Source organism: Monodon monoceros, unplaced genomic scaffold (genome assembly GCF_005190385.1).
Source record: "Monodon monoceros isolate NGI ecotype Baffin Bay Population unplaced genomic scaffold, NGI_Narwhal_1 Super_Scaffold_6, whole genome shotgun sequence".
NCBI classification, from domain to species: Eukaryota; Metazoa; Chordata; class Mammalia; order Artiodactyla; family Monodontidae; genus Monodon; species Monodon monoceros.
In genome coordinates this window covers 49201881-49227457 of record NW_021703783.1, presented here as the reverse complement: position 1 = coordinate 49227457, position 25577 = coordinate 49201881, and the positions used below count along the sequence as shown (strand labels likewise).

General features: G+C 44.1%; 1 protein-coding gene across 4 annotated transcripts in view; it reads right to left on the bottom strand.

Moving 5' to 3' along the window:
* Nucleotides 1-25577, bottom strand: part of RASSF3 (Ras association domain family member 3) — a 91019-nt gene that overhangs the window by 5443 nt on the left and 59999 nt on the right. The window contains exons 2-7 of one of the 4 annotated variants that reach the window (XM_029205046.1): nucleotides 21422-21529; nucleotides 18966-19194; nucleotides 16681-16790; nucleotides 13469-13614; nucleotides 8672-8705; nucleotides 5415-7971 (exon numbers count right to left, since the gene is read on the bottom strand). In XM_029205046.1, the coding sequence (XP_029060879.1) occupies nucleotides 7954-7971; nucleotides 8672-8705; nucleotides 13469-13614; nucleotides 16681-16790; nucleotides 18966-19194; nucleotides 21422-21529 (645 nt within the window). In that variant the 3' untranslated portion in view covers nucleotides 5415-7953. Of the gene's footprint in view, nucleotides 1-5414; nucleotides 7972-8671; nucleotides 8706-11725; nucleotides 13615-14004; nucleotides 14094-16680; nucleotides 16791-18965; nucleotides 19195-21421; nucleotides 21530-25577 lie in introns of those variants that run through there. The other 3 variants (XM_029205048.1, XM_029205047.1, XM_029205045.1) reach the window with 3 other exon arrangements.

The following is a 25577-nucleotide window of genomic DNA, read 5'->3' as shown; positions in this document are numbered from 1 at the left end:
GCAGAAACTAACACACCATTGTAAAGCAATTATACTCCAATAAAGATGTTAAAAAAATAAAAAAAGACAAGGGGGAGTTCACTGGAGATCCAGTGGTTAGGACTCGGCACTTTCACCGGCCATTGCCCGGGTTCAGTTCCTGGTTGGGGAACTAAGATATTACAAGCTGTGCAGCATGGCCAAATAAAAAAAAATTTTTTTAATTAAAAAAAAGTTTAAATTAAACAGACAAGGATGTGAAGAAAAGGGAACCCTTGTGCACTGTTGGTGGGAATGTATATTTCCAATAATGTATATTGGAAAACAGTATGGAGGTTCCTCAAAAAGTTAAAAATAGAACTACCATTGATCCAGTAATCCCACTTCTGGGTATTTATCTGAAAAAAAAAAAACGAAAACACTGATTTGAAATCCCACATTCATTGCAGCATTATTTATAATAGCCAAGATATGGAAACAACCTAAGTATCCTATCCATCAAAGGATGCATGGATAAAGAAGATGTACATATATACATACAACAGAATACTATTCTGCCATTAAAAAAGAATGAAAAAAAAAAAAAGAATGAAATCTTGCCATTTGTGACAATATGGATAGACCTTGAGGGTATTATGTTAAGTGAAATAAGTCAGAGAAAGAAACATACTTTATTATCTCATTTTTAAAAACATTTTTATTGGAGTATAATTGCTTTTCAATGCTATGTTAGTTTCTGCTGTAAAACAAAGTGAATCAACTATATGTAGACGTATATCCCTATATCCCCTCCCTCTTGCGTCTCCCTCCGACCCTCCCTATCCCGCCCCTCTAGGTGGTCTCAAAGCACCGAGCTGATCTCCCTTATTATCTCACTTATATGTGGAATTAAAAAAAAAAAACAACTACAACAGGACAAAAACAAAGCTCATAGATATGGAGAACAGATAGATGGTTGCCAGAGGTGGGGGTGTGGAGTGGGAGAAATAGGTGAAGGGGGTCCAAAGGCACGAAGTTCCGGTTACAAAACAAGCCATGGGGATGTCATGTACACCGTAGTGACTATAGTTAATACTACTGAATTGCATATTTGGAATTTGCTAAGAGTACATGTTAAACATCCTCATCACAAGAAAAAAATTTGTAACTACGTATGGCGATGGATGACTAATATAACGACCAAACCTGGTTTACCAAGAGAAACTGGGGCCAACCTTTTGCCAAAACCTATCCAATTGTAGGTACCTGGGACAGGGCAAAGCTGTCCAATGGTAGAGGCTCGACTTGTCTCCAAAGGGGGAATAAAAAAGTCTTACCTACATTATATACTTGAAGAGTATAAGCAAACGCTAGTTTGCAGCTATAATTACTAAAAACAAGTAGAAGCTGCTTTGCTGGAATGGTTGCTAAACTGTTGGCCTCAGCACATGCTGGGAAATACTTTAATGGACTCTCTCGGCTGGCAGGCCCCAGACACAAATCCAAGTCTCCCCTCCAGGGGTTCTCCATAACCCACAAAGGCTGGTGCAGGGGAGAACACAGCACAGGGGTGGAGCTGCTCTTTTAGCAGTTGCTACAGGCCAAGATTCTGGCCTGCTTTCTTTTTTCTTTTTTTTTTTTCCTGCGGTACGCGGGCCTCTCACTGCTGTGGCCTCTCCCGTTTCGGAGCACAGGCTCCGGACGCGCAGGCTCAGCGGCCATGGCTCACGGGCCCAGCCGCTCCGCGGCATGTGGGATCTTCCCGGACCGGGGCACGAACCCGTGTCCCCTGCATCGGCAGGCGGACCCCCAGCCACTGCGCCACCAGGGAAGCCCCTGGCCTGCTTTTCTGAGGCACCTGTTGTCCAGGATCATCAGACGCTACTCCCTTGCCTCATCCTAATGCTAGGAAAGTGGCTCAGAAATGCGAATGATCCTGTTCTTGCCTAAGTCCCTAAGAAAGTGGCTCCCCTGTGTCCTTTTCTTCCCCAATCCTCCCGGCTTTTCCCAGCTCCTCCCAGATCAGGTGAGGAGCACCTTTATTAGGCCTGACATCAACATGACATCTTGGATTCTTTCAGCAGTCTGCAATGAGTGACTACTAACTGAGTCATCTATCAGGCAGCCTTCAGCCTGTGACTGCAGTTTTATGGATGCTCCCATAAAAAATGAAGCCCCGGGTGCCGAGTCTAGTCCTCTGTACAGCAGAAGAAAACAAAAACTGGGGGCCTCGGTCATCCTGCCCCCTTCCTCTTCCTGTAATGCCACTTAAGGCCCTAGTTAAGGGTTCAGCCAGGGGTGAACACTGACTTCACGAGGAGAGGCAGGAAGCTGTAGCTCAGGGTCTGCCTGTAGAGCAGCCCCATCCCTTCTCAAAGCTGCCCAAGTAGCTGTTTCCAGACACTGTGAAACGTTTAGTCCCACAGATGATATGCCCTGCAGCTCAGAGAGATACAGAAAGAGCTGAAGATATGCTCCAGTCCCCACAGAGATTCCTATCTGGGGTGAGAATTCACATGCATGACAACACTGAGCAGAAACAAAGGCCAAAGGCCCCCAGACAGCACCTACGTGTGACCCTCTGGTCCGAATCGCTCAGCACCTCACAGTAACATGACAGCACGGGCAGCCCTAGTCCCAGCTGCTCTGAGCATTTTGGGTCTAACTTGTAAGAGAAGACAGACAACACCCTGCCACTGTATTTATGGGGAGCACAAGGAAAGGCACTGAATGAAGATTTCTTGGTCTACGAGTTGCCCTAGAATCTTTTGTTTTGCCGTCCCTGAACACGAGTCTAAAAAACAAAAACCAAGAAAATATTTGTTTGAAAAAATGTCCCTCCTGGAAATGACATCCTTAGGTGTTGCTTCTTAGATGAATTTTAGTGTCAACATGATATGTAAACATCTTGGCCCAGTAGTAAAGCAGCCATACCACTATAGGAAGAAGAACTTGGAGAATAATACCACCTTACACTATGTCAGGCTTTGCGGTGTGCAGAGTACCTTGACCTTCATTATCTTATTCGGTCCTCACATGAGCCCTGTGAGGAAAGCAAACGCATGATACCCTCCCACTTTACAGGGGAAAAAAAGTTGAGCTTGATCCAGAGCAATTGCCATTGTAAATTTTAACTTGCCCTTGCCAAAGATGAACCCTTAACCTGTGGAGAATTATTTAGACCTATATAAGTTTCTTTTTCGTAACAGAGGCAAAACAGCTAGAGTGACGCCCATGTAACAGGCTGCCCAAAACAGGCCTGAGAAACCAGTGGCCATTGTGTCGAAAATTTTCATGTAAATCATGAATTCTGCCAGGTAACTCCTGCTCATCCTTAAAATCTTAGCTGTAAGTCACCCTCAAGGAAGCCTTCTCTAACTGCCTAAGTAGTAGACTCTCATAGCACTCTGTACTTTATCTTTGTGACACTTACCGGTTTGCAATACTCATAGTCTGGTTTCCGTGAAGACAGGACCATGATGTTCCTGCTCAGCATAATCTACCCAGTACCTAACATCCTTGGGTAATTTATACATATGAATTAAAGAAGTTAAAACACTTGGTGTTCTACTCGTTTCTTTTTATGCAAAGAACAGAACAAACTAATATAAGTGACAGGAAAAAAAAAAAAAAGGAAAAGGATGGTTTTAAGAATACAGCTATCACAGAACCCAACAGTAAACAGATACACTCATTCCTCAAATATGATTACAATTTGTTCTAAGCTGTTTGTGGGGGCGGGGGGGGGGGAGAGGGAAGGAGGGGAATAGGAAGGGGTGGAAGGAAGGGAGGGAGGAAGAAAGGAAGGAAACAATCATAATTCACATTTTAATAAGCATAAACCCTACTGTATTTCCAATATGAAAGTAGGCTTAAATATTTAGTTAGAATATTATTGATCATATGCATTAAAGTTACATACTGTAAGTAACTAAATTTCTGAGGGAACCAAAAAGTTGATAGCATCAAGCGACATCAGCACTTGTCATTTGGCAAACTTTTCAAAACTAGGCCAAATTAGGAATGTGTAGAACTCACTCTTTTTTTTTTTTTTTTTTTTTTGCACAAAATAACACTAATTTTTAAGGAAACTTACTTCAGTGCAAGGACCTTAAATACAAACATACCAAGTATATCTGTAGAATCTGTAGTGATGTCAACTGTCCTGTTCCTGAGGTGGTAATTTGCATCTTCTCTTTCTTGGCTGGTCTGTATGGTTAGAGGATTATCAACTCTGCTGATCTCTTAAGATCTCTTTTGGTTTCATTGATTTTGTTTCTGTGTTCTATTTCATTTATTACCACTCTTTATTACTTCCTTTCTTCTGCTTACTTTGGGTTTGCTTTTCTTTTTCTTGTATCTTTAAGTGGAGGCTGAGGTCATCCATATTTGAGCCTTTTCATCTTTCCTAATAGGCATTTAGTACTGGGTTGGCCAAAAAGTGCCTTTGGTTTTTAAAGTAAAAATAAAAGACGCATTTTTCATTCTCACCAATAACTTTTTTGGACAACGTACTCACCGTTTTGTTCCACTACCTTCTGCCATTTTTCAGGCATCTTCATAATTCCATCTTCCCAAAACTTTTTATCTTTTTGAGCAAAGAACTGTTCCAGGTGCCTTTTACAATCTTGCAGGGAATTGAAATTTTTTCCATTAAGAGAATTTTGTAAAGACCAAAATAAATGGAAATCCGAAGGTGCAATGTCTGGTGAATACAGTGGATGAATCAGAACTGCCCAGCCAAACTGTAACCGTTTTTGCCTGGTCATCAAAGAAACATGCAGCTTTGTGTTATCCTGATGGAAGATTTTGTGTTTTCTATCGACTAATTCTGGACACTTTTTGTCAAGTGCTGCTTTCAGTTGGTCTAATTGGGAGCAGCACTTGTTGGAATTAATCGATTGGTTTTCTGGAAGGAGCTCATAATAGAGGACTCCCTTCCAATCCCACCATATACACAACATCACCTTCCTTGGATGAAGACTGGCCTTTGGTGTGGTTAGTGGTGGTTCATTTCACTCGCCCCGTGATCTCTTCCGTTCCACATTATTGTACAATATCCACTTTTCATCACCGGGACCTCCCTGGTTGCGCAGTGGTTAAGAATCCGCCTGCCAATGCAGGGGACACGGGTTCAAGCCCTGGTCCGGGAAGATCCCACATGCCACGAAGCCACTGAGCCCGTGCACCACAGCTACTGAGTCTGTGCTCTAAAGCCCGCGAGCCACAACTACTGAAGCCCGCAAGCCACAACTACTGAAGCCCGCGCGCCTGGAGCCCGTGCTCCAGAACAAGAGAAGCCACCATGGTGAGAGGCCCACGCACTGCAACGATGAGTAGCCCCTGCTTGCCTCAACTTAGAGAAAGCCTACATGCAGCAACAAGCAAAAATAAATAATAAATAAATTTTAAAAAAAACGGAACATTTTCATTATGTTTCAGTAGAGAATCGCACGCGAAAATATGGTCAAGAAGGTTTTCTTCACTTATGTGGAACCCACACATCAAAGTGATTAACATAACCAAGCTGGTGCAAATGATTTTCGACTCTTGATTTGGATATTTTTTGAGTATGTCGGCTGTCTCGCGCATGGTATAACGCTGACTGTTCTCAATTAATGTCTCGATTTGATTGCTATCAACTGGTCTATCCAACTGTGGAGCATCGTCCAGTGAGAAATCTCCAGCACGAAACTTCACAAACCACTTTTGACAGGTTCGATCACTCTCAGCACCTTCTCCACACACCGCACGAATCTTTTTTGCATTTCGGTTACGTTTTTAACTTTCTTGAGATAATAAAGCATAATATGCCGAAAATGTTGCTTTTTTTATTTCCACCTTCAATATTAACACATTTTTGACCGGAGACGTATTACAGCCACAGGCGTTAGTTTCTGCAAAAATCCCCCAGTCAATAATCTGTTAAAATGGCTACACAAAAACTCACCAATTTTGATGTCTTTTTTTAAATGCACGCTGATATGACGGCTATCACACACAATCTAACAAAATTGTTTTGAATGAAGTTAAAGACAACTAAGTGCTACTAGAGCCATCTTACGGGAAAAAACGAACGAAACTTTTGGCCAACCCAATACTATAAATTTTCCTCTATTTCTACTCTGGATCCCATCGTAGAAATGGGCACACGAGTACAGAGCTCACGTAAACAAAGATAATGCCTTCCTGAGGGAAGAGAGTATGATCCAACAGCTAACAAATACCAAGTAGGTTCCGAATTTACTCTTTCCATCTCCCAGAGGCCACACGGCCTTCTCCTCTCTGTTTCTCCTGCTTTCTCTGCAGTCTTTCTCTGTCCCTGAAACAAGGCCCAATGGTGGGTTCAGTTCCCTGGTTTATAAGTACCCATCACAGACTAACTACAATTCCTCTGTTTCTTTATTTAAAATTTTAAGAAAGTTTGATCAACAGCCTTGTATCCCAGGTCTAACTAAGATCCAATTAGCCATGGTCAGGGCACAGGGTCAAGCTATGTATAGAATTATCCTTTCCAGTGCTAAATGAGGCAGGTCAGGGAGCCTCTCTGCAGGCTAGCCATTACTCTCAGTATGGAAGTAATTTGTTTAAAAGAGAGAGAGAGGTACAAACTGTGCACATGGACATATCCTTTCAGTCTCTGAAATACTCTGGAGAGCTCTAAGATTTACAGTTAGTATTTGAAAAAACATGGGGTGCTTATTAAAGTAGCAGATTCTCAGGGCCTAGTATTAGCTTTGGCGTGGGGGAAGATTTTTAAATCCTCCTTTTAAAACTCAGCACCTCCAGTAGCTCTGGAGGTGGTCCATAAAGAGACAGAGTAATAACTTCATTTTTGTCTTGAAATCTCTTCCAACAGATCTTAAAACACTGCCCTTTCCCAACTATTAGCTTCATAACAACTTTTCCCCCAAGACCTACTGCGCGTCTGCTTGGATCGCCTTACTTGCAAAAGAACAAAAATTTAAAAATCAAGCTGGGGGTGGAAGGTGACACAGGGGACAGGAACATCCTTCCGGCCTCACCCGCACCCTACACCCTAGCTCGTTACCTTCCTTGAAGCACACTCCCTTCCCCAGCACACACAACTCCTGCAGCAAGTTCATCTGGAAGAAAGGCAATGAGGCTTGGGCTTTTCTGAAGGCTGATAGCCAGGTTCCTCGATTTCTAAGGCTGCGGTGTATTCTCAGATAAGCATCTTTTACTGATAAGGCATTCAGTGACATGCTTGATTTTACCTAAAAGTCACTGACTTGGAACATCTTCCTTGAGAGATCACACATGCAAGAAAAAACATTTGAAATGTTTGCCATTCTAAAAAGAATCTGAAGACACCATTTGTAGTTTTGAATAAAAGATTTGAATGTAAGCTATCGCCTCCCACCCACAGGGTAATAATTCAAGGATTCTAACTTTTGGCAAGACACCTCAGTGTGCTGCTCCAGAATTACTAGAACTTTAGCAAATTTTATCGCACTTGAAAATCAGAAAGCCCTCTCGAGCAGAGCCCCCTAGAATCCCACTTTAGAGAAAAGGAACTCCACAGGGTTTAATTAATCTCCTGTGTCCACACAGGGTGGCTAAATTGAGGGGAGGGTGCACACACCAGGCAAACAACCAGATCTGTGCCACTAAAGACAGAGGCGCGTTCAAGGTAAGCCTCCTTATTTAGAAAAATCAATACCAACTCTCCTGGTTAAAGGAACTCCCTGGGAATTCCCTGGTGGTCCAGTGGTTAGGACTCTGCGCTTTCACCACTGAGGACAAGCCAGGCGGTGCAGCCAAAAAAAAAAAAAAAAACGGACCTCTCTCCCAAACACAAAGCCAAAACCCAACTTCTCTTACAAAGAGTCCTGATGTTTTGTTTATGTGCAAACATTTTCAAATGCCAATACTCACCTTTCTCAGAAAGGAGAAGAGACGAGCTTTTGGAGTTCAGCTGCCACCAAGTGAGTCACAAGTGACTTTGGAAACTAAGATGAAAAGGTCTGTCCTCTACCTGGTCATTCTCACCTTACAGAATTAAAGGGAAAGATCTGTCAAAAAACCGAAATGAAACCAAAATCACCAACCCCCAAAAAACAAAAACCAACAAAACTTAAAAAACCCAGGGGTGGGATGGATCGGGAGATTGAGACTGACATATATACACTACTATGTATAAAACAGATTAACTAATGAGAACAGACTGTTAGCACGGGGAACTCTCCTCAATACTCTGTTGTGACCTAAATGGGAAGGACATCAAAGAAAGAGGTGATATATGTATACATGTGGCTGATTCACTTTGCTGTACAGCAGAAACTAACACAACATTGTAAAGCAGCTCTACTCCAATTAAAAAACAAACTAACCCTGCAGATGGAGTTAATACATCTTACCTCACAGTTATTTAACCTGCCCACTCCTTTCCACCACCAACCCCCCCCCCCGCCCCACTTCTCCCCCCATCCTTATACAAAGCTGCTTACTTAATTTAGCACTTAATTAAGCAAGTAGTGATTCACACCAGACAGGTGTATACTTTCAAGACTCTGAATACTTAGTTTCCCATGTTTCTCTGGAGAGGACCATCCTTGATGAGGGAATAAAACTCCAGCGTTCGTAAGTATTTGGCGGCTCCTGGGAACTGTGGCTTCTCCCTGAAGCTATTATTCCGGTGGCTCCAGGGAATTATTTTACCAATTACAGTGAGAATACAGGGTTTGGTTACCTGCTCTCTGTCAGCTGCTTGCACGCAACAGAACCTGTAAACAAAAACACAGGTAGGCGTCTCCTTCTACCTAACTTAGTATATAATCACTTAAATGGAATGCTAAATGAACAGCAACAACAAAAGGATGATAGAGCACTCTGACATCAAGCCACAAACCCCAACTGTGCCTAAAGAGGCCTGCTTTCAGATGAACTGCCCATTCGAGGCATCCTAATGGGCCCTTCACAGGTAGTTTTACTGAAAAACTCGGTAGAGCTTATAGGAAAAGCCGGTGGACAGGCAGGGCAGCTCTGCCACTCACTCCCAGAGGGGCCGCGGGCAAGTTGCTGGACCTCAATGCGTTTGTTTCCTCATCTGTAAAATGGGGATGTTGACAATACCTATCTCATGGGAGAGAAAATGAGTTAATACATATTAAAGCTTTTCAGAATAATGCCTGGCACATGGTAAACACTGTGTTTGAACTTGCTATTATAGTACAGAAGGTCCCAACTTAATGATGGTTTGACTTACAGTTTTTCGACTTTACGATGATGTTAAGTGATACGCATTCAATAGAAAATGTACTTGGATCTTTTTTTTTTTATTTATTTTTACTTTTGGCTGCATTAGGTCTTTGTTGCTGCGCGCGGGCTTTTCTCTAGTTGCGGCGAGCGGGGGCTACTCTTCATTGCAGTGTGCGGGCTTCTCATTGGGGGGCTTCTCTTGTTGTAGAGCACGGGCTCTAGGCGCGCAGGCTTCAGTAGTTGTGGCACTCGGGCTCAGCAGTTGTGGCTCACGGGCTCTAGAGCGCAGGCTCAGTAGTTGTGGTGCACAGGCTTAGTTGCTCCGTGGCATGTGGGATCTTCCCAGACCAGGGCTTGAACCTGTGTCCCCTACATTGGCAGGCGGATTCTTAACCACTGCGCCACCAGAGAAGCACCTGTACTTGGATTCTGAATTGTGATCTTTTCCCGGGCTAGTGACATTTTTTGTTTACGAGGGTAAACAACCAATATACTTAGAACCATTCTGTCCAGACAACCATCCTGTTTTTCACTTTCAGGACAGTATTCAGCACATTACATGAGATATTCAACACTTTATTCTAATAAAATAGGCTTTGTGTCAGATGATTTTGCCCGACTGTAGGCTAATGTATGTGCTCTGGGCAGGTTTAAGGTAAGCTAGGCAGAACGATGACGTTCGGTAGGTTAGGTGGATGGAATGCCCTTTTGACTTAACGATATTTCCAACTTACAATGGGTTTATTAGAACATAACCCCACTGTAGATTAATGAAGATCTGTATAGAGACTCTCCCCCTTCTTTCAAAAACACAAAACTCGTAATCAGGATCACCTGACAGAGTCCCAAAACAGTGTACAATTCTTGAGAACTAATTTTGCAACGTAAGAATATTCATTTAAACTATTATCAACAGGTAACAAGTTCCTAGGGCAGGAAGCTAACTCCCTTTAAGGGATAAAAATTCCAAGACACTCCCACTGCACCTTGGGTATTAACTGAGGCCAAACTTCCAACTAGATTCTTCTGGATATTTTGGTGAAAAAGATCTATATTGAGCCATCATTTCTATCATAATATTTTCACTTACAAAGCAGCTATGGTACTTGAAATGCTTTCCTCCTTACCGATTCACCAGTGCCTCTAGGGGGCAGTGCAGTAGTAAGAACACTTGCACCTTCTGGGCGCAGTGCAGTAGTAAAAACAAACACTTGCACCTGCTTCGCCAGTGCCTCTAAGAGAGCAGTGCAGTAGTAAGAACACTTGCCTCCAGCAGGCTTGGAAGCCTAAGAGGAGAAGCAGTTGTGCACCCATCCCATGTGAGACAGTCACACTGACCCCAAAAAAGATGCTTTAATGTTGAAAGTGGTCTATTTTAAGGGTAGGAGGCCTCTGGGCAGGAATGGGTGGTGAAGGAAGAGGCTAAGAAAGAGACAATGTTCTATTTTGGTAGTGGTCACAGGGCAGCCACTTTATAATAATTTCTAACCTATTCACATGCTTTATAAACTTGTAAATATATGTATATTTCACAAAACAATTGTTTTAGGAATGTGTTGTATGGGCAGACACTCACCTCTGGTTATTCTCCCCAGAGGATAAGGCAAAGGAAAAAATGACATTTGGGAGAACAAATGTGCCCAATTCAAACCGAGTGAAAGTTGTCATATTCCAGCCCGTGTCCCCAAGTATCTACAAAAGCAGCTCCTCCCCACGCCTGTGACCTTCTTTTACCTGGCGTATAACCATAAATAAAAACACACAAACATCAACTAACAACTTCAACTTTTAATAATGGAAACGATTTGCCACACCAGAAACAATTTTAGGGAAGAAAACTCTTCCCCATAAAAATAAGCTCATCAAAATTATAAATATTATAATTTTTTTTACTTCTGCGATTTAAAATGCTCCCCTGCAATACTACCGCTTCATTTAACCTCGTTCCTGTACCATCACATATTGAAGAGAAAGCTTAGTTTAATTTAACATAAGAATTTGTACAATGGTTTTTTAAAATCTTTGGCCTCAGTGGCCTCTTACAAACATTAAACATGCTGCCGCAGTCACCAGTGTTTGGGAGAGCCCGTCGGTCTTCAGGAACCATGAACCGGCAGCATTTCAACACAGTAAGTTTTCCAAATTGCAACTCGTAGTGCACCTGACAGTGAGCAAGGTCCTGGATAATACGGACGAGGATGCCTAATTTAGACAATCTACTTCAAGTAAAAAAAAAAATGTTCACAGATACCCATCAGCTACTACTTTAAGGTTCTAACAGTGTCTTCATCTGAGAAACAGGCTTCACAAAATATGAACTTACTGGGATGGGTAATTAAAAGACCAGGTGGTCGATGACAGTATACTCACACCCAAGCCATCATCTGAATAGTAAAACCAGTATGAAAATCATGAAGGCGTTCCCTGAACAATGAAGGTAAAAGCGTTGGATGACAATCTCACTAAAACCTCACTGATGCGCTGAAAAGAACTTACATGCAAAATTAAACAAGATGTGCCATACATATTTCATAGCTATTTCTACTTTTTTTTTTCTTTCCAACTTTCCTTAAAAAGCTTAGGAAGATATGATTGTCTCAGTACGTGTGTGGCACAGAAGAAGCGACACTTACATCTGCCTCCAGCAAGACGGGTGTTCTCTGAAAAGTCAGAAGAGCCACCAAGAAGAGAACAGAAATGCAATAAAAAAGGCACAGTTCACTTAAGAGGCAAAGAACTGAAGCACCTTGGAGTTTCAAAAAGAATCCATTAGGTGTCACCGAAGTGTTAACAATTCCTTGGGAATTTATAAACAAACAATATCTAGACTAAAAATAGACTGGCACAGTGCACCCTTCCTGTTGTTTTCAGATAAACGGCTGCGTGAAATGAGCTTATTAACCTGCTTTAAGGAAGGCTCTTATTGCACATGCATTTCTTTGGTTTGCAGGAACATGCACTTCTGTTAAAATGTTTCCATAAAGAACCCCCCCTCCTGTGTGGTCCGCTGTGGGTCGACACTGCCCGCCGCCTTACAGCCAGGTCACCCTTTGGAACTGAGGGTCTGACTGTCCTGGGTCTTTAATCCATACCCCTGTTCTACATTATGTAAGATCGCAATTCTATTGATAAGACAAAGGAAGAAGGGAAAGCAGGGAGGAGAGGGTAGGAGGAAGAAGGGAGGGAAAGATAAAAGGGAAACCGAGGGAGCGGAGGGAGTGACTGTCACAAGTATACTGGGAGCGCCTCACCTGACAAATCCGCCAGATGCTAACAATCTGGGCAAGTGCCTCCTCCCCAAACTCCTTTTCCACTTTTAAAAGGACCTCGGGGGAAAACTGTCACTTCACAGGAGTCATAGCAGATGCTCACTGCCCCATCGGCCCAGAGAAGCTGCACCAATCAGACCTTCCACTCCGGGAAGGAAGGCAGAATGGGCGCTGGTCCACCGAGAGGGCGGCTCTGTCCCTGTTTGAAAGATTCACCTGCCTTCTCTGGTCAGCTGCAGTTAGTCCCTCCTTCTGGTCCAGCTCCTACTTTCTTTGGTTCTGCTCCCACATTTTACCCACTCATATTGTCAAGCAATATGACAATGGATTTCACGTCTCTCAACTGAAAGCTTCTAACTCGTCTACAAGCAAATTTACCTTCTCCTCTACCATCCACTTGCCCAAAACACCTCCCATCAGGGCTCCCCACTTCCACCCCACCTTCTTCCAAACTTGCTCTTTACTTTCTTTGTCAGACTCCTCCAAAATCCTTCACCAATTCCTCAGAGTTCCTAGCTTCCTGTGCCCTTCAATTCATATGGATCGTTTGCCTGTGACATTTGAAAGAAAAAACAAACCATAACAGGTAGTTTCAACATGACAAGTATTCAGATAGATTCCTTGTTAAGCTTTTAAAAAATCATTTGCACAACCCTAAGCTTAACATCATCACATAATTAAAATAACTAAAACAAAATAAGAGAAAAGGGAAAAAAACCCCAGAGTCCATGCTTCAAAACACTCTAGAATGCTCCAGATGAGACTACAGGTTCACAGCTTGCCAAGAGGTAACACCACAGTGCCTTAACAGAACAAGCTTGCAGAATCCCTTACAGAGGATGGCCAAGGTGCAGGATGCTGCGTGACCGGTTTGGGGAACTAGATCTAGAGATTTTTAAAGGGGAAAGGCCCTAGCATCATGGGGCAAGAAAACCGCCCTCCGACAAGAGACACACTGGCTGCTGGTTTGCACGCAGGTCCCGCACTGTCCCCAAGGGGCAGGGAGCCCCACGCTTTACCCGGGTTTCCAGGCCTCGCTGAGGGCTTCTTCCAGCTTGTGTCTGTAGGTCGCGTAGCGCTCCTTCAGGTTCTGTAGCTGCTCATCTTCTTCCTTATCCAAGATCCGCAAGAAATTCTGTAGCTCTGGCAGGCTGAAGGCTTCCCACTGTGAGAGAACACAAATATGAAAAAATGACAGGTGTTTAATTCAGCATCAAGACTTAGGAATGCGGACGCCAGCGCAGGGAGGCGTGGCTGCCCTCCCCTCCCAACGCACACTGCCCAGCACCGCCCGGCCCTCTCGGGAGTCCTGGTGGACAAGAGCTGAGCCTCCCGACCAGATCTCCACGCCGTCCACTCCCTGCTTGGTTCACTCCCATCTCCCTCTGCTCCCCTCCTTCCAGCCTCCTCCAAAAGGGCTCTAAGACCAAAGTCCTCCTTTAGACACTCTGACCCCCAGAGGCATGAGAGATAACTCCACACTCCTTCCACCCTCCCTCTACGGGGAGCCCTCACTGTCACTGACTTCCTTCCCAGCTCCCACGATCAATCTCACCACCTCCTAGGCAGCTCTCCCTAGTGCTGTCCACCGCCGTCTTCTCCTCCATCCCTGGGACAGCCTCCCAGCTCCACCAAACAGCCAGCCTGAATATGAATACTCTCTGTAAAATGCCAATCTAAGCATCACCCTCCCCTGCTTGGAATCATTCAATGGCTTCCCTTGGTTGTTTCTGCTGAGTCTGAAAGACCCTCCCCTCTCCAGCCACATCTCTCTCACTGTGCCCCTCACTCATTACCTGACATGGCTTTGCACATGCTCTCCCTTCCTCCACTTCGCCTGGCGAACTCCTTCTCAACCTTCAAGTCCCAGGTTAAATGCCACTTTCTCTAGGAAGCCTGCCATGATTTCCTCCCCTTCTCTCCCAGCCAGGATTAAGTCTATTAGAGGCTCTCGCTGGTATCTGGTAGCCTTGAACACAACCTGATCGCAAAAGATCTAAAAATTATTATAATTATTTGCTTAGTACCTCTCTCGCCTACACTGCAGCTATTGTACTTCTCACTATTTGGGCTTTGTCTTTGGCCCTTGAGTTTCTGAGTTCTCTTTCTCTAATAGCAGCTGGTACTTAGCAGGCACAAAATAAATGTTTGTCGGGTTTTTCTTTAAAATTTTTTTTAAATTTAAGCAGTGAGTATCAAGAAGGGTATATGGCTTCACCTGGGAGGGTTTTTTTTTTATTTTTCAACCTACACGTCCTCCCCACCCAAAAGGAGGCCCGGGTCCTGGGCTGAGAATCACTGTCTGGGCCAGGAGCAATTTCTGATGGGGGATTCCCAGGGTTATGGGGTAGGGAAAAGACGAGATAACCAAATACAGGTGCAGAGAGAGGAGACAGAATAAAACCACCAAGTGGGCCAATGACAGAAGGCTCTCAGAGATTGAGTGTGAGCTAGTTATTAAAGAAAATGAGAAGTGAAGCAGGAGAGCAAAACTTTCTACATTAGAATATTCTGTTAATTTAAAAATTAACATCTTATTTTTCACATAAATTCTTCAAAGTAAAGACATTATAAAATATCATCTCCCTCCCACTCCCTGACAGCTATGGAAAGTTTCTTCCCTCAAGTCAGTTAACCTTGAAAACCTGAGAATCAGTGCACAATACAGAGGTCAGAACAGCAGTCCGGAACATTAGAACACAATGTAAAGTGAATTTCAAAACTAAGCCAAGCGCTTCCCTGGTGGCGCAGTGGTTGAGAGTCCGCCTGCCGAATCAGGGGGCGCGGGTTCGTGCCCCGGTCCGGGAGGATCCCACATGCCGTGGATCGGCTGGGCCCGTGAGCCATGGCCGCTGAGCCTGCGCGTCCGGAGCCTGTGCTCCGCAACGGGACAGGCCACAGCAGTGAGAGGCCCGCGTACCGCAAAAAAATAAAATAAAAAACTAAGCCAACGTAATTCCCTCCCAGACAATGTAGCTCCAACTGCACTAGACTATGTGCAACACTTAGAAACCAGCACCAAGAAAGATAAGACGCTGACAAGACTATGCTGATGCGTCTGGCTTGGGCTTGCAGAGCGAAGGCTGCTACGTGCCAAACTCAGAAGCCAAATTTTAGACTTCTGCACCCAGCTCTCTCCCCAAAATGAGAGTGGATTTTTAAAATTTCAAAACATGAGAATCGAAAGAAGCTTCCAAAATGTCCAAAATCATTGTCTTCCTAAAACTTCCTAGTTAAGTTCCAATTTACACTGACATATAAACATACTCTTTACTAAGCGTGTTTACATACATTTCTAATTTGCGACTCAAAACCAACTTTTCAAGTCTTTAGTCCCACTTTACAGATTTTAAAACTGAGGACTGAAAAGATTAGAACATTTACCCAAGGTCGTGCTCCTAATCTAACAAGAGGAACGGTAGGAAGCAGAGTCTTGGTTTCCTAACTTTTAACCTAGAAACTCTATTCTCGCTGCATTACAAAATGTTCTACACGGACAATTCATGCCATTCAATTCATGCCATTTCCGAGTCCAGACAAAAGGCTGAGACCCAGAGCTTGAGAGATCTCCTCAAGTGACACCTGATCTAGAAGGACAGTCTGAAGTGCTCTTTCCTTCAACTGAGTTGACCTAAATACAATCCTCCCTGAAAAGAAAATGGCAAATGATGCACGTAGAAACATAATTTCTTAATCATCTGGGCAAAGAGGAAAGAAAGATTCTAGAAAGTTAGATGTCTTTTGTAGTAAAGAGATGGCGGTTCCTTTTACTTCCCGTTAGAGCGAAGGAGCCTGGGGGCTTTGGTTAGCAGCAAACATATGGAGAGTGTCGACTTTCAAAGCTCAGCTGGATTAGAGTAATTTGGAGGTAGAGGGGTGAAAATGACTCTCTGGGTGGAGATCAAGTTAAAAAAAAAATTTATTTCCTCCCACCTCTGAAAATCACAGACCAACATAATGAGTGTTATAAAAGAATTATCTTGTAGGCTAACTTTGGGTTCATTTCTGACAACTCAAAAACACACAGGAAGGCACCCTCCCTCCACAGGACAACCTCTCCTCCCATGACAGGCAGACAGACACACAGACAGACACACAGGCACACACGTTCCCTCTCCCCTCTGCCGCCCCCATCCCGTCCTCCTCTGCAATGGCAAAGTCACTAGAGCAGAGCAATAAGACAGGGCCAGTTGGTCTGCAGAGTCCAAAGTAAGAAGGAACGATCACTTACCTCTCCAAATTCATGTTCACGGAGAACAAAACTGAGTGTGTCTGTCCTGGGCCCTGCTACCAAACGCAGAAAGAGTGGATGTTCCCGGTCTGAGAGCTTGCAGGCGTAGACTGGTGAGGAACAAGCGCCATGTCACAGACAGAGCACGACATCATTCCCCAGACCAGCACCCCTCACCACCCTGTGCCCAGACCAAGGCAACAGTGTTATTACCCTGGCTACCAAGGCACCATCCTCCTCATCTTGTTACCACAAGTGGAATGAATTCTATACTATTTCCATTCTATCTGCATAATAGAAACTGTGCCTTGATTAAAAAGGAAACCATTCTCAAGAATGAATTTAAATGAGTATCGCTCCTCAAATGGGCTTATGATTAATTCTGCTCCTTTTAGAAAGCAAAATAGGGCTTCCCTGGTGGCGCAGTGGTTGGGGGTCCGCCTGCTGATGCAGGGGACACGGGTTCGTGCCCCGGTCCGGGAAGATCCCACATGACGCGGAGCGGCTGGGCCCATGAGCCATGACCGCTGAGCCTGCGCGTCCGGAGCCTGCGCGTCCGGAGCCTGTGCTCCACAACGGGAGAGGCCCGCGTACCGCAAAAAAAAAAAGAAAGCAAAATAAACTTAAAAAAAGGATCTGCACACCCCTTTAAAAACAATTAAAAAAAAATACCATCCCAAGAACATGAAATCAGAACTCTAGAAGCAAATCTCTCTACAGACTAATTTAGAATTAGCAGCCGCAAACAAACGAAGCAGTCCATCCAAACACAAGCTCTGGTGGCTTTAAGCCCAGCTTACACACACACACAGACACACACACACACACACACACACACACACACAGACACACACAGTACTGGCATTGCCTTGTAGGGTTGAAAGATTTGCCATGTGGGTAATATATCAGCAAGATGCTATCACGGTCAGATTATGCAGCTAAAGGCCAGGTGGGCAGGCAAAGAAGCTGGCAGGACAAAATACCATCAACTGACCTGTATTATTTCAGTACTTCTGGATACAACTGCATTGTAGGTGCTGATTTCCCTGTAGATGTAAACTTCCCCCCACTGCTGAGCCTGTGTCCTCTGGAGGACAGGAACCTTACCCTATTCATCTCTGTATTCTGCAGGCCCAGCCCATAATACGGTTTGAAGAAACATGAGCATACTCAGCATCTAGCTGGGTTTCATCCCCAGGCAACCAAAGGATTTTCCCATCATGCCAAGGTGAGTTTATTTTCTGCTCCAGCTGCTATAGGCTCAACCCAGAAAAATTAGGGAAAGCTTAAATGTTCACATATACACACCATTTTCAAATTAGCACTTAGTGAATCACTGAATCACTTGTTGTTCACCATTGGTATCAATTTCTGTTCAATGATGACCTGACCTGGAATATCTTATTCAGTTTCATGCAGTAATTTAAGATTCTCTTTTTAGGGGCTTCCCTGGTGGCGCGGTGGTTGAGAGTCCGCCTGCCGATGCAGGGGACGCAGGTTCGTGCCCCGGTCCGGGAGGATCCCACGTGCCGCGGAGCGGCTGGGCCCGTGGGCCGTGGCCGCTGGGCCTGCGCGACTGGAGCCTGTGCTCTGCAGCGGGAGAGGCCACAGCAGTGAGAGGCCTGCGTACCGCAAAAAAAAAAAAAAAAAAAGATTCTCTTTTTAATCCACTGATTGTGGGTATTAAGTTCAGCCAGGCGGACCTCAGATCAAAATGTTATTTGCGCATTGCATGAGCCCCTGGGGGGCCAGGGGGCCAACATGCCCCCGGGTAACACTTAGTGCAAGGCAGGCTAAGGGAAAAGGAGAGCCCAAGGCTGTGCCATTTACATAAGTCTGTAATGTGCACTAATACACATGTGCCTCCGGATCCTCGGGTCTCGGGAATGCAAGGCCACCAATCACTCCATGTTCGGATGCACATCCAGTGTCGATGTGCTACTGAAAACTTCAAGCTCAGATGCATTCTTTTCTGTCCGAAAGAGAATTAAAATCAAAGTGATGGAAAAAAGAAAAGAAAAAAGGCTATCCTCCTGTGCACATCACAAATCCTCCATAAATACCCATCGCATATGGCTATCTGGTATCTGGGATCCTAAGACCCACAACTGTCCAACTGAAAGACACAGACAGCCAAGAAGCATTAAGCGCACACCGTGATCACCATTTATTCCAGAATCTGGCCCTGGGCCCTGACATAACTGACACACCTATCACTTCCCTTCCACTAATGAGGCCAAAAGACAGAAATAAAAGCGGGGACCATTTTAAGTGTGGCAGGGTACCTTGATCTTCCCTGTGACAGCGCTTATAAAGTGCAAACTTGGTAGGGCTCTCGGTCACAAGAAACTTCTTGAGCAGGGCCTCGATCACTTCCCCGACAGTGTTTGTGCTGCTGATGTGGAGCGTATTCATGCCGCCATTGCTACCGGGAGCAAGTTTTCCAGAAGTCTGTGAAGGTTTGCAGAGTTCCATCTGTACTTTAATGAAGCCAGTGTAAATCCCATTTGAATTCTGAAGCAGGAATAAAAACACACACATTAGCTGGGCATTTTAGGGAAGGAGCATATCAAAACAACAACAAAAAAGGAAGGTGAAACACTCCTTCTCTTGTTCTTTTCTTTTTCAGCTCTGTGACAGAACCTTACTCAAGACTGCCCCTCAGGGAATGACCTCGGGGGAGGTTAACACACTCCAGGAAAGTGCTTCCAGAGGCGAGGTCTGCAGGGCAGATGTGGGGACCAAAGTCCAGGACTCATGCCACTGAAGCTACATGTGAAAGGTCAGGGTCCACGGGTGAGGTTACAATCCCCTGGCACAGATGCTGGCCAAACCACAGGGCTTATTAAAGCTTGGGGATATATCCAGGCTAACTGCACAAAGGAAACAACATCAACTGATGACCAGCTATTACACAGAAAAGGAAAGTCACAATTAGGACTTTGAAATACTCAAGTAACAAGGAGCAGACGGGAAGAAAACAAGCTATTTTCATTCCTAGTGGTACCAGAGAGTACCAATTTTGCTTAACCTATTTTATATAGAGCATGGGATCTGCCACAGCATGGGATACATGATGAGGCATTTCAGACACCTCAAGCAGCAACATTTTAAAAACAAATTCAAGCTATGATGTGAACTACAGACATTATAATACAAGCACTTGTCTTTTTTTTGGTGGGGGGGGGGGGGAGGCCAGGCCACACGGCATGCAGAATCCTAGTTCCCCAACCAGGGATAGAACCCATGCCCCCTGCAGTGGAAGCATGGAGTCCTAACCACTGGACGGGCAGGGAATTCCCAAGCACTTGTCTTTTTTGATTTAACATGGTATTGATGTCTCCTTCTATATATAAAAGTATGTTTTTAACAGCTTTATTGAGGTACAATTTTTCCATGCAAAAAGCGGTACATATTTAATACACACAATTTGATGAGTTTAGCACTTATCTTAACTGATGTAGAATTATTATTTCTTAGTTGCTAAAAATAGTTATAATAGTCTGGTCTTCACTTTTAACTTTTAGTATGTTTAGGTAAAAAACATTGTAATGTTTTATTTAAACAAATCTTCAGGTGTTATAAATAAATGACACAGTTAACACCATGAAAAATCTCCTTTATAGGCCGTTATTTTTCTTCCTTTCCACAAGGTCAATTTATAATACTAATTCACTCATTCATTCTTGTGGAAAGTATTATACAACACTTCACTTTTTTTTTTTATCTTTGAAACGACATGGAAACTTGCATCTGTTTTAATCTCCAAGGGGAAGAGGAGGGATGTGGAATTTTTCTGCTTTGATAAAAACCGTGTTTGAAGAAGAAGAAGTACGACTGCTGGAATAATGAGGAATAATCTTGAGATCATCCACTGTCTCCCCTTTTTGGTGGAGTCCCCCTAGGGAGGGATCCTTTATCACAAGGGTTTATATTTAAAAGCTCCTCTCCAAGGGTCACAGAATTCAGTAGGGCCTGTTCTAACCGGTCGCCCTGTCCTTTGCTGAACTCTGTCAGGTCACAGTCAATAGAGTGCCAGGCAGGGGTCCAAGGGCCCTGGACACTGGCACCGAGGGATGGCAGGTGCCTCGAGGAAAGTCATCAAGTGGATGGGCGAGGCCAGACCAGTTAGAGGAACGTACATCTGGCTCTGCCTTGGGTCCCCCCTTTCTTTGTCACTAAGCCTGTGCTTCTCCCTCCTACCCCCCTTGCTCCCCACCGAGCTTCTAACAGCATCGGCACAAAGCTGCAGGAGCCTGAAGCAACAATGTAGAAAGCCGCGTATTACATACTCCATAATACACATTTTTCTCCAGCTGAGAAAAATCCGAGCTCAATTAGATCCCAATCCAGGGGCACAAGATCCTTTTCCTGACACTTCCAAATTTATTTACACAAGATAAAACTTATCTAAGGCCTTATTAGAATCTGAGTTACTGCCCATGTGTTAAAAACAGGCAAGGGATTACACTCAGTGTTAAAAATCCTTTGGGGATCATAACATGTTTTAAAATAAAATTTTAGGAAGTGCTGATTGATTTTGAGATAGAGCTACTTCAAAATACAGCTTTCATTTGAAAGATGCAGAAATATCCCATTCTCCGGTCCTGTATACCTTGACCATTAAGGTTCTGCAAGTATGATTCAGAGATTTTAAAACATACAGACTGTAGTACCAACAACTTATAGTTGTCTTTCAACACGTGTCAACCTAAACAGTATTATTAGTATGGGTACTCACCAAGGTCATCTTCAACTTGTCTGTGACTGCTAAGTTGTATTTATGAACTTTCTCTTTGATTTCCTCTTTGCTGAGGTAATTGTGGGTTTCCTTATCTTTCTCCACATCCTAGAAGAAAAATAAGCCAAGTCACACATGAGCAATCACAGAAAAAAATGCAGATAAGCCAGGATTCTTTTCACATTCCATATAACAACAACTACGGAGCACTTTACCTTGACACACACACACACACACACACACACACACACACACACACACACACACAAATCCTATGAACTTTATGATCTTTATAGCTTTACAATCTTTACCAGCAAAAAGTATGGCAGTTAATAAGTGTTAAACTGGCACTAATCACTGACCTGTCAAATTCTATACAACTGCCAAGAAGGTCATTTAATCTTCCAAACAAATCCTCATGCCAAGATAGAAGTAACCAGACTTCCTGGACCCACCCACTCTCAACCCCTGCCCCTCCCAGTCTCACCCCACCCTTGCCTCCCCCCACACTCTGGAGGGGAAGATTTTAGTTAAATCCTTTCATCACTGTGAAACATTCACTAACTGTTTTTGTCTAAAGAGCTCAACCAGTGCATGACATCATGCGATGGCTAATATGCAATCACTGACGGCCACGCTCCAGAATCTGTTGGCCCCATGAAGCCCAGTATACCAGGCACCTGACTTATACTGCATTTATTTCTCCCAACAACTTAACCAAGCCGGCATTTTTACTAGATGAGATCAACTTCTAAGAAGTAAATCAACCTACTAACAAAAATTTAACTGCTCTGCAGAAGGGCTGGAGCTTACCTGAAAAACCTGATTCCAAAGCCCACCAACCCTCAGTAACTCCAAGTACTTCCATATGGGATCCCCATTTAATCCTCACTAATTAGCATCTCCTTGTTACAGACAGGGACACTGAGACTCACAGAGGTCAAGTGGCTTGCCGGGGACAACCCAACTGGTTAAGAGACCAAGCTCAATTTTAATCCAGGTCCTCTATGTTATTTCCACTAAATCGAATAGATCCCCACCATTCCCGTGTGGGTGTTTGAAAACGTAAAGGAAAGCCTGCATAATCAGATTCAAACCTGAGAAGCAACTCAAAAAAGATGAAGGGTCCTAACAATCTTCAGGACAGAGAGGAAGAACAATAAGATCGGATGATTTCTCCCCCAAAATAAAACCTTTAAAAAGGTACCTCTCTTCCAGCCAGATAATCACCCCAACCTCACAGCTGGAGGTTATTATCCAAGCAGGTGTTTGCTCCCACCTACGCACTGTGAGCTACCGTGATAGATAAACACGGAACGGCCACGACAGAAACTGCAGGAGAGCTTTAAAGGGTATAAAATCCATTCAGGTCTCAAGTTCCTGGATTGGAGACCCCGAGAGGGGTGTGCTGACTACAAGTCATCTCAGTAACTTTTCGATTCCAGACCTGTCCTAGTGTGGACTGAGGGGTCAGTGTTGAGGGGACGGCATGGTCACGGCCCAGCTTCAGGAGCAAGCCTCGAAGTCCCTTGGGAGCACCCTATCTACCAATGTAAAACCCCAATGCAGTCTTATTTTTGGTGTCAGTGGTTAGGGGGAGAAAAAGCCGTAGATTAAAATAACTTTTCAGAAGCTTCAATGACTATCTCCAACGTGTCTCCCACATTTCTCCGCTGGCCCTGCCCCTTCCGATGCACAATTAGGCAGCTACAGGCCATAGCTAAAGTAGAAAACGAGACAGTCTCTGTTTCAACATTCACTTTTCACTATGAACTGTCCAAAGACTCTTCAAAGCATATCCTAAAAAGTATACTGTAAGAGGGGGGAGGGATATTAGGAATTTGGGATTAAGAGATACACACTACTATATATAAAATAGATAAACAACAAGGACCTACTGTATAGCACAGGGAACTATATTCAATATCTTCTAACAATTTATAATGGAAAAGAACCTGAAAAAGAACATATGTATCTGGGGACTTCCCTGGTGGTCCAGTGGTAAAGAATCCGCCTTCCAATGCAGGGGACGCGGGTTCGATCCCGGGTCGGGGAACTAAGATACCACATGCCGTGGGGTAACTAAACCCACGCGCCTCAATGAGAGAGCCCGCGTGCTGCAACCCACAGAGCCCACGCATGCTGGAACCTGTGCACCACAACCAGAAAAAACCCGCAAGCCATAACTAGAGAGAAGCCTAAGCAGATTGCGCGCCGTAACAAAAAGATCCCACAAGCCTCAACAAAGCTCCCGTGTCCCGCAACTAAAACCCGATGCAGCCCAAAAAAAAGGAAAATAAATTTTAAAAAATATATATCTATAGGTTATATATATATATATATATATAACCGAATCACTTTGCTGTACACCTGAAACATAGTAAATCAACTACACTTCAATAAAAAAAAAAAGAAAATTATAAAACAAAAAAAATTTTTAAAGACCAAAAAAACGTATACAATAAGAGATTTTCCATTTCATGGGGGTGGGATGTGATGATGGCAGGGCAAAGGGTGCTGGGAAAGTGCCGCATTCCAGCCAGACCTGGGCCTAGTCCGGGTCTGTCACTGACTAATCCTGTGCCCTGGGCTACTAACCTGTCTGCATCTGCTCCCTTGTTTCCTATCAAATAAAGGGACTGGAGTAGACATCTCCAAGGTGCTTCCTGCTTGCAGAGATCTGCTTCCTCAGTGTGACCAATGGGACAAGATGGTTCCACTCAAGGAATCGAGGAAGCCAAAGGCTCACCATTAAAAATATATAAAACAGCAAATTACATGAATATTATAGCACAGATACACCCTAGGGGCTTACTACTTAAAGAAGAAGGAAGAAGTCTAAGAATGAAGAGATCGAGAAGGGGTGATAGGAGTGATGAAGAGCAAAGGGCAGGGTGGTCAAGTTATCTTGGTCAGTTTTTTGTTTTTAAATGTCTGTTCAATTTACTTGCCTCTTTTTTTTTTTTCTTTTGGCCATGCCACGAGGCTTTCAGGATCTCAGTTCCCCAACCAGGGACTGAACCCGGGCCACAGCGGTGAAAGCGCCAAATCCTAAACCATGAGACCACCAGGGAACTGCCCCATTTTGGTGAGTTCTTTTTTTTTTTTGCGGTACGCGGGCCTCTCACTGTTGTGGCCTCTCCCGTTGCGGAGCAAAGGCTCCGGACGCGCAGGCTCAGCGGCCACGTCTCACGGGCCCAGCCGCTCCGCGGCATGTGGGATCTTCCCGGACCGGGGCACGAACCCGCGTCCCCTGCATCGGCAGGCGGACTCTCAACCACTGCGCCACCAGGGACGCCCTGGTGAGTTCTTAATCACAGGTTTTGCTGATGCTACTGGACTTAGCATCACCCTGAGGCCTCCTCAAGTCAGGCTTCCCAGAAGCTTGAGCAAAGTCAAAGGAGCAAGCCAGTCTGGGAAGAGAAACTTGCTCTGGGTCATCCAAGTACAGATAACTGAGACATGCTTGTATAACCACTCTACTACCTTCATCAGAGATTAAAAACCCAGGAAACTGTAGGAGGCGACGACAGAAAACAGGTGGACCCAAAGGTCCCTTCCAAAGCTAAAATCTCACTATTAAAAGTGAGATCAACTGGAAAGCAAATCCCAGAGAAGCAGCTAAAACCTAAAAGGCTATGATCCTGTATTTTTTTCATCGAAGTATAACTGACTTACAATATTATATTAGTTTCAGGTATACAACATAATGATTCAATATTCTTACACATTAGAAAACAATCACCACTCTATTTTTTTTTTGGCCTTGAGTCATAACAGGAAAAGAGTTGCTTGCATTATTTCCGATGAGAAATTAGTTGTCTTCTTTTTTCAATTGAGATATAATTGACATATAACATTGTATTTGTTTCAGGTGTACAGTGTAATTTTATATGTATATAAAAACGATCACCACAGTAAGTTAACACTCATCACCATAATTTTTTTTTTCTTGTGATGAGAACTTCTAAGATCTACACTCTCTTCTGTGATCTTGTTTGTTTTTACCGCACCCCGCAACTTGTGGGATTTTAGTTCCCCGACCAGGGATCGAACCCGTGCCCCCTACAGTGGGAGGGCAGACTCCTAACCACTGGACCGCCAAGGAAGTCACTGCGATCTTGTATATTTAAGTCAACTGAGGGAGCAACTGTAC